We start from the raw sequence: 11,716 nt of genomic DNA on the forward strand, positions 1-11,716 counted from the left end.
GGGTGGGACAAGGACGCTGCCCTGAGCGCTCCCCGCTGGACCGTGTCCACGGTCACCACGGCCCTGAAAGGCGGCTTCAGGCTCAGACGCAGAGGCCCCAGCCCCTGGAGCGCAGAAGGCCCCCCGGCCCCTCGCCAGCCCCCGCCAGTCCCCCGCCCAGGCCCCTGCGTGCTCTGAGCACACACTCACTCCCCACCAGCCCGGACAGAGACAACGGCATTTTCAGAAACACGGCAGAAAGCCACAAGGCCGGCGGCTCATCTGGGGCTGGGCCACCCACACGCGGGGAGGAAGCAGGGCTGGGAGGTGCACGTGCCCCCCGGGGACCCACCTGATGTCCGGAGTCACGGCCCTGTCTGTCCCCTCGGTCAGGAGCCCGGCCTGGCCCAGGCAGCTCTGGGCGTCTTCGCTCACCAGCGAGGAGGGTGGGTGCTGAGAGCAGGTAGACCAGGGTGGGGGCAGCCTGGGGGCCTTGGAGAGGCTGCAGTCTGGGGTCCTGGGCACCAGGCTGGAGGGCCCTGTGAGGGAAGTGAGGTGCCGATCAGACTTCCCGCCCCATGAGCGGCCCTCCCCCAACCCGAGCCCTACACAGGGCAGCAGAGCTCAGAAGCAGAGGCCGGCAGGTAACTGGGAGAAGGTGAACGCCCAGAGGTGAGGCGCCTGGGGCCCGGGAGGCTTCCTGGAGGTGGCGCCCGGGCTTCAGGTCAACCATGGGGGCTCAGACCTTGAGACCCTCATGCTGCAGCCTGCCTGCCCCACCTGCCTGCAACCCCAGCCCTCGGGGACACGCTCGGACCAGCGGTGTGACCTCTGCCCACGTCCTTCGTGTGGGCCCCGGAGTTCCCTGGTGGCCCCAGCTCTGTCGACAACCCCGTCCACAGCAAGACCAGTCCCCTCCTCAGTGAGCACACGCAGGTACTGGGAAGGCGTGCTCTCGCCTCCGCTGGCATTTGAGGACAATGGCATGTGGCAAACACATAAAAGCGGCTCAAATGCATCACCAGGAGTGACAAACAGCCAAGACAGGTCAGAATCATCGGGGTGCCCTGTGCGGGTGGCTGGGGGCGGCATCAGGGAACAAAGGCCACACGTAGGGGAGGGAACAGCCACAGGCCCATGACTCACCCAGCAGAACAGAAAAGCAGGACGGGCTCGGGGGCGGGCAGAGCTCAGCGCCACAAAGGAGCAGGGGACCGAGGCCACGGCAGCGTGGGCTGCTCTCGGGAGCCGGACACGGCGGCAGTGAGGACGAAGCAAGTCCCTCTACGTTCCCACACTTCCTGGGGGACCCGGGGACCCCTAGAGGCCCAGGGCGGAGAGGGTGGGGGCCCTGTCCCTGGGGGCAGCGGCCAGCTTGGACCTATGTTCCTTGGCAGAGAAAGGTCCTGGCCGAAAACACATTGGGGGACAGCCAACCGCTGCTGGCCGAGACACCTGGGGCACCTCAGCCCGCACGCCTGCCCCTCGTGGGGGGCCCTTGCCTGCTTTGACAGCCAATGTCCACTCCCTGATCAGGGAGAGACCACACGGTCCTCAGGGCCAGAAGCCGTCCCACAGGGCTCCCCTCTCCGCCGGGACGAGGACGGCGCTCGGGGCCAGGCTCCTACCCGCTCACGCTTACCAGGGAGGGACGCCGGCCTGTCCAGCCCCTCGGCCACCGCCAGGGTCACACAGCTTGGGGGGCCCTGTTGCCTGAATGGTACAAAGACAAAAGGGGGCTGTGAGCAGTCTGCGGCCATAGCCCCGTGGGTCCCCCCGCCCCGCAGCGGACACTAACATGGTCACGCCGGATGCTCCCGTCCCGGGCTCTGGTGCGTCTGGTGCGGTGTGACCCGCCGGGACCAGCTGCAAAACGTCCTTCTGCCTCTTGAGCCACAGCTCCTTGGAGGGAGCAAGAATGCGAAACTCAAACCAGAACCGGAAGCGGCCGACCAGGGACTCCCCAGGAAAGTGGCCGTGGCCGACCCTGGCTGTCTGCCCGGGTCCCAGCCTGGGTGCAGACCCTGGTCCTCAGGACGGGGCAGGGAGGGCGAAGGTCGCGCCCGCCCACGGCCTCCTGGCAACCGGACTCTCGCCCCGTGCTGGCCTGGCCACCGTAGGCAGGGGACGGACGTAAGCGCGGGAGGTGGATGTCACAGTGTCCCCCCCATAGGTGACGAGGGGACAGTCCGCATGAACGGAGGAGTGCCTGAGAAAGGCGGCCCTGCAGACTGGGGACAGGGGGAGGGTCCAGCTGCCCGCCGTGGCGCCTTGTCCACAGGGGGCTGCCCAGGCCCGCACACGACTCACCGTGTGCTTCTCCCGGCTGGGCACCAAGGTGCCAGCCAGCCGAAGGAACTGCACGGACATCTCCAGGACGGAGGCCATGTCCTCCCGCCGGCCATCAAACTGCGGCAGGAGGGCCCGCAGGTGCTCACAGCTCGCCGAGATCCGCTTCCTGCTTCCGGACAAGTGACAAACGTCTGTGAGCCTGTCCGGCCTTGACCAGGAGAAAGGGCTCCAACCACCAGAACCCCCCTCAGAGCAGCCCCGGGAGCTTCTCGGGTAGAAGGACCACTGGCCAAGGCCGCTGGTTCGCTCACAGGAATCTGTATCCGGGCTCGGACTGACCCTGACCCCTGGCCAGCCCAGGCCTGGACCATCACTGCTTTGGGGGTGAGGGGAGCCCAGGCAGAGTCTGGAGGGTAGAGAACCCAAATGCACCACCTCGAGGTGCCCAGGGTTTCAGATCAAATTGTGGACTGCAGGAGTGGCGTCTATGCACCCACGGGGTTCTTGTTTACCTTGGGGACCGCTATCTATTCCCTAGCTGGGCAGCCGCCACAAGCCTGTTCCAGCTGCGGGAAACCCGGCTGCAGCCACAATGTGCCCTCCTCTGGCACCCAGCCCCCCCTACACCCTGCACTCGCACCCCCTACCCACCTGCGCTCCCTCTCGCAGAGCACGTTCCGTGGGAGGCAGCAGCCGGGACTCTCCGCCATCACAGGGGTCTTGGCCAGGCCCGAGCCCCCGCCGGGGTCCTTGCAGCAGAACCCGGCGCCGCTGGGGGGACAGCTGCTGCTGGGAGAAGGCACCAGCTCGGCTCCGTGAACCCCACAAAACCACCGCAGGCCAGCTGCGGTAACGGATGTTTGGGGGTGGCTGGGGCGGGTACCGCACGAGGCCTGGGTCGGAACCCCTCTCCCCCTCCCGCCGCGGGCAGCGGGGACTCTGCCCCAGGTGGGTCATGCTGGGACTCAGTCTGTGCCAATGGCACCGGTGGGACACCTCCAACACCTCTGGACAGAGGATATCCACCTCACCTCCTCCGGTGCCCCAACCCCCAATTCCTCACCTGCACCCCCTGGAGATGGGGACTCGGGGAACCGCAGCGTCCGGCTGGGGGCCCTGGGACGCCATCAGCACCGCAGGAGGCTGCCGCAGGCCTGAGACGCCCAAGCGCGCCCCGCCCCACGCACGTGCGTCCGCAGCCCCGCCCCGTCACGTGCGCTCTGCCCGCCCCACGTGCTTCCCAGCCCGCCCGCCCCACGTGCTCCCCAGCCCGCCTGCACCTGGCCGACTGCGCGCTTACTCCAGCCACGTGGGCCTCGCCCCACGCAGCGCTCTGTCCCCTGCCAGCATGTCCCACGGGCCGGGGAGTTCCACGGAGAAGTTGCCAGAAGGTGGTGGCCAGGGTCCTTGCACCCCAAGTCCTCAGAAGTGCACCAGGGTAGGGGACCCAGCTTGAGTGGTCCTCCCCTACTTGGGGGAGGGGCAGCCCAGCCCTACTCCGATGTGGTCTCCTGTCGCCTACACGCCCACGGGTGCCCCCTGGGTGCCAGCTCCTCGCTGGGAGCTGGCTATTTAGAGTCGTGGGCCCTGCCTTCAAGGAGCTCACGTTTTAGGGGACAAATAAGTTACTAGCCTATGGAGAGGAGCAGCAGAAGGGGGGGCATCCTCAGGGTGAAATGGGGAGTTCCAGGACAGCTGGGCAGCACACCAAGCGAGCGCAACGGGAGCCCCGGCCAGTCCGGGGGCTTGCGCGCGGGCCTGGTGTCCAGGGTCCCAGAGGTGGGCAGGTAGATCCCCTTATGCAGGAAGGAATCGGACTTACTTGAGGAGGGGGGCGACAGGTGTGGGAAGAAAAGATGAAGTTTTCTGGAACCTTGTCAGGCTGATGAGGGTAGGGACACGGCGGGGGTGGGGAGGCACAGAGGGGAATAGGGAGGACGGTCTGAAAACCGTTTAGCCAAGATCTACGGACAGGAGCAGTTAGGGACAAGTGGAGAGTATACACCTGCCGCCCCCTCCACGAGCGCCCACCCCCCCAAATCGCATCCTCTTTGGGTGCTCCACTTAAGTCGAGTGCCACCATCCACCGAGGAGCCAGGAGGCACCCTGACACTGCTCGGCCGCCTTCGGTTCCCCCCACCTCTCTGAGCCGGCCTCAGCACCCTAGCTCGCCTGATGGCCGGCTGGCTGGCCTTCCTGCCTGCACCACCTCTGTTCTTGCCTGGGCCGGGACCGCCCTCTGCTTCCCTGGGCCAGCCCCAGGTCCCCCGTGAGGCACAAAGGCCTTCACTCAAGGCATTCCTCTGCCGGGACCCTTCCCCCACCCCTCAGCTCATGCCTCACTCCCCAGGGGTGTCCTTAAAAAAGGCCTGGTCTCCAGTAGGTTCTGGGGATGGGGGCTCAAAAAATGACACTCTGCCCTTGCCTCATGCTTGGAGCGAGTAGGCTCCCCTGGGGCCAGCCGGTGCTGGGCAGGCAGGAGCTGCTCAGTGGGTGTTTAGTGGAGGAAGGGTGGAGGAGGAAGAGGTGGGTAGAGACCTCTCCTCTTTCGTAGAGGTCCTGGGCTTGGCTCCTCCCTAGCAGACTGGGGCCAAGTTTTGAGTTCCCTGAAGCCCTCAGAAACGTCAGAGTTCATCAGTCCCCACTGCTGACAACATACTGATCATCTCGTGGACCTGCCAGCCGGGCACCGCTGGGGGTCTGCGAGATGGGCACACACCAGCAGGAGTCCTGGGGTAGTCCAGAGCCCTGCCCAGGGCTGAGCCCGGCTGCGCTGGCTGGGACCCTGTGGCAGCCAGCGTCCACCTCTCTGGACAGAGCCGGGGAAGGCCCCCAGGTTGTACCACCACCGATGAGCTGGATGCGCGCAAGACACACCCCATCTGGGGACTTTGAGTATACCCAGGCTCTGCCGAGTGCTCCCCCAAAGCACCTGTGTTTATCCCTCTGTGTCTGGAGCAAACAGGGTGGAACCTCGGGAGAGTTTGCGGGTGGGGGAACCACCAAGTACACACTATGCGCCCTCCAGCTCACCTGGGCCAGCTTCTCTTGGGGCGCCTCCCACCCCCACTGCCGCCCCCTCCCCAGTGGGGGCTGAGATGGTGCCCCAGGCCTTGAGGAAAGCTGCGGGTGATTCTGGCTAAGCCCCACCCCCTTGGCTCAGCCTCTGCATGTGTGTGTCCCCGTCTGTGCCATGATCCCGGCTCAGTGAAAGCTGGAGAGCACCGCAGACCCACATGGTCTCCCGGGCAACCAGGACAGAAGGGAGGGCTGTCCCTGCCTGGGACTCTTCATGAGGGCCCCAGGGTGGCAGCGCGCGGGGTCCTGCAGCAGGGCTTTGCTTCCTAGGTCGCCTTCCCTTGGGTCGCTGGGCCGCGCCAGGTGGGGGCGGGTGCTGCCCTGCCGCCCCCTCTCTGCCTGTGCAGAAGGAGCTCCACGGGAGGTCAGAACAGCGAGGGGCAGGTGACAGCTTGCAGTCACTCTGGCCTCAGAGCATGCACCCTCGCCCCAGGCCCAGTGTGGCTCCCAGGTGTGACACGCACGGACAGACTGGTCTTGGTGCGGGTCTCTGAGGAGTGACCAGTGTCCTGGGGCAGGGGGTTGGGGGTTCAGGGCAGAGTTGCTGATCTGCCCAGCAGCTCAGAGCCAGGCAGGACCCAGTGGGACATTCACCGTCGCTTGTGCGCATGAAACGCCAACGGCCCAGAGTGCACCAGCCCCCACGGAGGTCCCTGTGGGAATGAGCCCCCTCTTGTTCCTCGGGGTTCGGAAGGCTCCGAGCGCCGATGGGGGCGGATCCGGGGTGAGGATGCGGGCGGCCCCCCGCCCCGCCCCAGCTCCGCTCGACGCCGCTGCGGTTCCCGGCGCAGCCGGCAGGGGGCGCGCCCAGACAGGCGCTCGAACCAAGACCTGGAACGTTCTTTTCTTCCTTTGAGTCGGAGAGAGAAAAGTGTATTTCAGGGCCGAGTGACGGAAGAAGTCGCCTGTCGCGGCCCCCTCGCTTCTCTCTCGGCTCCGGGTCCGAGCTGCCGCCGGCCCACATGCCGCTGCCCGACGGGGCGCGCAGCCCGGGGGGCGTCCACGCGGGGGCGCGCGGCAGGGGCCACACCAACCAGACCTTCGTGTTCGATGACGGCCGATGCGCCCCCAGGTACAGTGGGCTGCGCCCCTCCCCGCGCGGGGGGGCCCTGGCCTGGCCTAGCGCCACCCCCCAGGACCGTGCCACCCCCAGATCTCCTCCAGGGTCTTCCCCGCCCCCAAGGCCCGCGAGCGCCCTCTCGTGACCGCCGCGAGGAAGGGCGCCCCTCGGGACCCGGGCGTTCGCTCCAATGACCAGCAGGTGCCCGGGCGGCATCTGTCTGCGCCCCGATGCGAAGGTGACCCGAGCGCGGCCATTTTTAAGTGCCGGTTCCGAGTCTCGCGGGTGCAGGCAGCTGTGGACCCCGCATACCTTGGGGGCCGCGGGCTGTGCGGGCCGTCCAGCCCCCTCTTGCCGAGTCTGGGGGAGGGACCCGCTGGGGTGCTCCTGCGTGGAGGTGGCTGCGCTGCGCCCCAGCAGGACACGGGGCAAGGGTACCCCACATGGAATCGCGTTTCAAGGGCCTCCCTTACCACGACGAGGCTTGATTGGGGTGCAGGTGCTGGCGTGCTGTCCGTGAAGGGTGGGAGTTTGGGACTCCTGCCCCTTGGTGACTTCCGGCGGTCACTTCTCTCTCGGAGCTCCGTTTGCGCATCTGTGTGAGGAGAGGGTGGACTGGCTAGGGCTTTCAGGTGGCCTGGGAGCGAGCCGTGGCCGGCCAGCCTTCACCCCGCAGTGTCCCAGGATGCCACACGGCCCCTGCCCATCCAGGTGACTGCCCTAGAGAGCACAGCAGTCTAGTGGGGCCCCATGGGGTGGGAGGGGTTGCCTCTGTCCACTTTCTCGCCTGTCCTGGAGGACAGGCGCATATGTCTGCCTGTCACCCTGTGCCGGGAGCCAGACTCCAGGTGACCCACAGCCTGTCCCTGCCTGCCCTGTGCGACAGTCCCAGCTGGGCCGAGCCCTGTCCCCTGGGTCCTTCATGACTGGGCTGCTCCGAGGCCAGAGGAGTGGATAAGCACACCGAAAGGCGGGTGGCCTGGCTTGGAGGCCAGGTGCCACCAGTAGCCATTTTCCTGTGGGACCGGGTCTCCCTGTCTGCAAAGCGAGGGGTGGAGTGGGTGGTCTTTAAGGGTCATGCCTGCTGGGGGACTCAGGAGGGCGAGTGTCCAGCCACATGTCTAGAGTCAGGGTGGACCCCTGCAGAGAGGCGCTGGCCTGGAACCCTTGGGGATTCCAGCCTGGTGGAGCCATGTGTGCCCTGAGAGCAGCCGTCACTGTGTGTCTTTGGGACAGGAGTTAGCCCGGGGAGGTGAGTGCAGCCTGGACCTCAGGCCACTCCGAAGGGTCAACCGGGTCGCATCCGTCAGGCACAGTGACCCTGAGAGGGCTCCTGCCCGGGTCTGCCTCCAAGACTGCCCCTCTGCCCCTCTCCGTCCTCCGACAGGTGCGGCCCTCTCTGGGGCTCCGCCCCCATTTCACCCGCCCTGCGTGCCCCCCTGTTCCACGTGAGGTGGCGGCTGTTCTCGGGGTCTGGCTGCTGGGTTCAGTCCCCCCAGACAACTCCATCTCCACCCCCTGCCCAGTGCTCTCCCCTCACGCCCCTGCCCTGGTCTTTCCTGGAACTGTCAGTCCCCTCAGCCCTGCCCCCCACGGCCAGCGCGGGACCCTCTGGGTCCTGATGGCAGAGGGAGCAAAGATCAGGGACTGGCGCCCTGCCAAGGCAGTGCCTGGCCGGGGGTCCCCGCCCGCTGCAGGCCCACGTCAGAGAGTGGTGTCTGCAGGGCAGCGGGAAGTGGCTCAGGCCCCCTGGGAAAGGTACAGCCCAGCGCTGGCCCTCAGGAGGGGCGGCTCTCTGGTCTGGGGACGGGAGGGACCTCTGGGGCGCGCCTTTGGCCGGGGGCACCAGCAGCAGCAGCTCAGATGGGCAGAGGTGAGTAAGAAGGAGACGGGGTGGGGGTCCCTACTTGGAGCTCTGCTTCTGTCTGAGTGCAGGCCATGGGTGTCACCTGAGTCCTCTCGCCCTCCAGCCTCCGAGGGTACTGGCCCGGCCACCCACCACGTGGCTGTCCCAGCCAGTCCGCGTGCCTGGGTCTGAGTAACCCATGACGTGGCAGAGGCCGAGCTTTGTTGTTACCACGTCCCCTCTCCTGGGAGGCTGTCCCCTGGGGCTTCTCCTTCGTTCCCCGCCCCCCAGGATTCAGGGATCTGTAGCCGGTGCCCAGGTGTGCCTGCCATCGGCGTGTGGCTTCTCTGCGGGTCTCCACACGCACCAAGGTGTCTGCAACGGGCGGACACTCGCGGTGAGGGGTGCGGAGGGGTGGGCGTGTGCACTCACCCTTGTCCGTGGACCCGGCCCCAGACACACGTAACGCTGTGCGGGCGCACTGTGTGCAGCGTGCCTCCCACGGGGGAGACCCGGGCCAGGGGTGGCGCCCTTGCCTGGCGCTGGGGCGGGGAGCGTGGACAGGCACAGGGGCCTCTGGGCGGCCGAGCCTTGCAGGGCTGCTCTGCGGGCAGGTGGCCCCACCTCGTCCCTCCTCTCAGCTCCCCCACCCCCTGCCACCCGGCTCGAGCTGTCATCCCCTGAACAGAGCGTGAAATCAAATTTCTTTGCTCTGAGGTCGGCAGGAAGCCGGGGGCGGAGAGCAGGTCATGCGCGGCACCCACGTGTGGCCTCCGCGATGACTGCACAGGAAGCAGCAGTGGGCACGGGCGCCACGGTGTGGACCAGCAGCCGTGGGCCAGAGGGTGCAGGTGGCCCGGGGGCTCCTCTCTGCGCTGCCTCGGGTGCCCTGAGCTGTGTATTGTGGAGGCAGCGAGGCAGGGAAGGGCTCTTCCACTCCCCGTCCCCCTGCCTGCCCAGGTGGGGACCCCGGCCGCAGCTCAGGGTCTTGCATCAGCTGGGACAGCTCCCGGTGAGCACGGGCTCAGGGCCCTGGAGAGGCCAGTAGCCCGGCGTGGGGCCCATGTGGGGTCCTCGGGGCACTGTGGCCGGGTCTATGGATGACGTTGCTGTGTTCCCCTCCACAGCCAGAGTCCGTGACCTTGGGGATGCCGTGCCTGTCTGAGCAGGGGTGGTCCCCAATTCGTAGGGAGCAGCTCAGCTTCTGCCCTTCTGCAGAGGACTACTCCTGCCCAGGGTACAGGCCAGGCCCACTGTGGGACAGCCCCCTCCAGCCCAGGGGACAGGCCACCCCCACCATGGGACAGCCGCCTCCTGCCCAGGGTCAAGCCACCCCCACCGCGGGAAAGCCCCCTCCTGCCCAGGGGACAGGCCACGCTCACCGTGGGACAGCCCCCTTCTGCCCATGGGACAGGCCACTTTCCAGGACAGGGCCCAGTGGAGCCTTCTGAGATCCTTGCTGGGATGCTGGGTGCTGGCCAGAGGCCACCGCTTGGCGCCTCTTGGCTGCATCTGATCTCGAGAAGGGCTGAGTTTCAGGTTGTCAGCAGAGGCCCTGGGTGTGGGGCAGGCACAGAATTCCACCCCACCTGGCGGACACGGAGGCCCTAAGGTGCAGAGGGAAAGGCGGGACTGGAGGACAAGGGACCAGGATGCCACCTAGGCAGTCAGGTTCTCTGGGGCGTTGGGGACCAGGGACCTCCCGGGTGTTGGGTGTGGACAGGATGGCATCCCTACTTGGCCTTGGTGTAAAGCCTGTGGCACCTCCACGGGCTGTGCCAGCCCTTGGAACTGCTTGGTATGGCCAAGGGACGCGGGGACCTGGTGTGACTCGGGCTGAGCCCAGGAAGGCCAGGGGTGGTCTGGGGCCCCACGCCCCCTGGAGCCCACACTGCAGCCCTTCCTTCCTGCGCCCTGGGCGTGCTTGGCACGCGGAAGCTACTAGAAGCGTCAGGTTGAATTCAGCCCAGCCACACATCTGAGCTTCCACTTGGCACCCAGTGCGTCTCTGTCCCGGCCAAGCCCCTTCCCCTGGAGAGAGGGCGGGCCTGCCCTCGAGATGCCTTTTAATCACCGGGCCCAGGAGGCGCTCGGCTCTCCAGCACTGACAGACGCTGGGCAGCTTTCCGCCCGCCTGGGCCCCCGCCCAGCGCCGACTGCCCTGCCGGTGATAACGCAGGGTTCACGGGTCTCTCCAGGGTGAGCTGTGCACACACGTGTGCACGCACATGGACACGTGTGCGCCTACACACGCGCAGGTCCGCACACGCAAGGCACACCTGTACACGCATGTGCACACACCCGCATCCCCGGTCCCTGTGTCAGACGTGGCTCTCAGGCTCCCCGGAAAGGGATCTGAGTGTGAATGATCGAAAGTGCATCTCGGGCGTGTGCCCGGGGCCCCTCGCACACGGGGGCGGGTGTCCTGGGTAGAGGCCCCGGTGGAGGAGCTGCCGATACATCGCGGTGGCCCTCGGAGCCTCCGCTGCTGTCCCCTCGCGGACGAGGGCACAAGAGCCTGGTCCGCAGCCCCCCGCCCGGTGCCTGTGACCGCTGGCCCTGCTCCCCGTGGCCAGCAAGGCCGCTGTCGCGTGCGTGGTGGCGTGCTTCTCCCCTCTCTCCTTCGAGCTGCCGCCCGCCGGCCCTTTGCCACGTTGCCCGCCATCTGCTTTCCCGCGTGACCGGCAGGCGTTCTCACGATGACCGGACTGTGGCCGCCACTGCAAACGGCCCGTCGCTGCTCCTTCCCGCTCCCGACCTGTCTCTGCTTACACGGGCGTCCGGCTCCGGCGTGGATGTGCGTGCCGCTCTCGCGTGCTCCACGCGGGGCCTGCGTGACACCACACGTGCTCCCCATGCCAGTCTGTCCCAAGCTTGGGGCTGTAGCGAGTCCTCGCCGAGGGGACACCTGGTGCCAGCGCCGGCCCTGCCGACTCAGGCAGGTCACGCCACCTCTGTGCCTTCATTTCCCCGTCAGCAAAATGGGGCCCTGTCCCCGCCGAGGACATCACGCGCACCTGTGAGTCGGCTGGCAGGGGGCGAGCTGTGTTCCTTCCAGGGCCGCGTTGCTGACGCCCCGTCCTGGGTGCCCCTCCGCGAGCACCCTTCCCTGGGCCGCACCGCGGTTTCCACAGCCACAGCGACACGCTCGTCCCGCAGCCGCTCGGCCGGTCCCCTCTCTGCTGCTCACACCCGTCCGGGCGGTTCTTGCGCATTATTCTTCAGGACGAACTTCGGGAACGGTTTGTCGGGTTCTGGGAGGGCGGCCGGGGGTCGGGTGCTGACGCTCCTGTCCGCGGCCGCTGGGGGCTGCGCTCCGCCTCCCACAGTGACCCTTTGACCCTTCCAGCCACCCTTTGTCTTTCGGTCTTTCTGGAAGGACACGTCCCTGCGCACGGCCCCGGGGGCGGGCGGGCACGAGGAGCTCCAGGGCCTGCGTTGGCGCGGCCACCGCTGCCGTG

The 11,716-nt window shown here is 67.4% G+C and overlaps 2 protein-coding genes across 2 annotated transcripts in view; one reads left to right on the forward strand and one right to left on the reverse strand.

The window, feature by feature from the left end:
• SOHLH1 (spermatogenesis and oogenesis specific basic helix-loop-helix 1) overlaps positions 1-3,228 on the reverse strand; it is a 4,585-nt gene extending 1,357 nt beyond the window's left edge. The window contains exons 1-6 of the mRNA XM_006918190.1: positions 3,155-3,228; positions 2,923-3,060; positions 2,290-2,437; positions 1,778-1,905; positions 1,622-1,692; positions 332-518 (exon numbers count right to left, since the gene is read on the reverse strand). Coding sequence (XP_006918252.1) covers positions 332-518; positions 1,622-1,692; positions 1,778-1,905; positions 2,290-2,437; positions 2,923-3,060; positions 3,155-3,228 — 746 coding nt within the window. The remainder of the gene's footprint in view (positions 1-331; positions 519-1,621; positions 1,693-1,777; positions 1,906-2,289; positions 2,438-2,922; positions 3,061-3,154) is intronic.
• A 3,083-nt stretch (positions 3,229-6,311) lies between these two features.
• The window catches only part of KCNT1 (potassium sodium-activated channel subfamily T member 1), a 59,102-nt gene continuing 53,697 nt past the window's right edge, over positions 6,312-11,716 (forward strand). Inside the window, 2 exon segments of the mRNA XM_015594140.2 lie at positions 6,312-6,421; positions 11,635-11,649. Coding sequence (XP_015449626.1) covers positions 6,312-6,421; positions 11,635-11,649 — 125 coding nt within the window.

Source organism: Pteropus alecto, unplaced genomic scaffold, assembly GCF_000325575.1.
Source record: "Pteropus alecto unplaced genomic scaffold, ASM32557v1 scaffold67, whole genome shotgun sequence".
NCBI classification, from domain to species: Eukaryota; Metazoa; Chordata; class Mammalia; order Chiroptera; family Pteropodidae; genus Pteropus; species Pteropus alecto.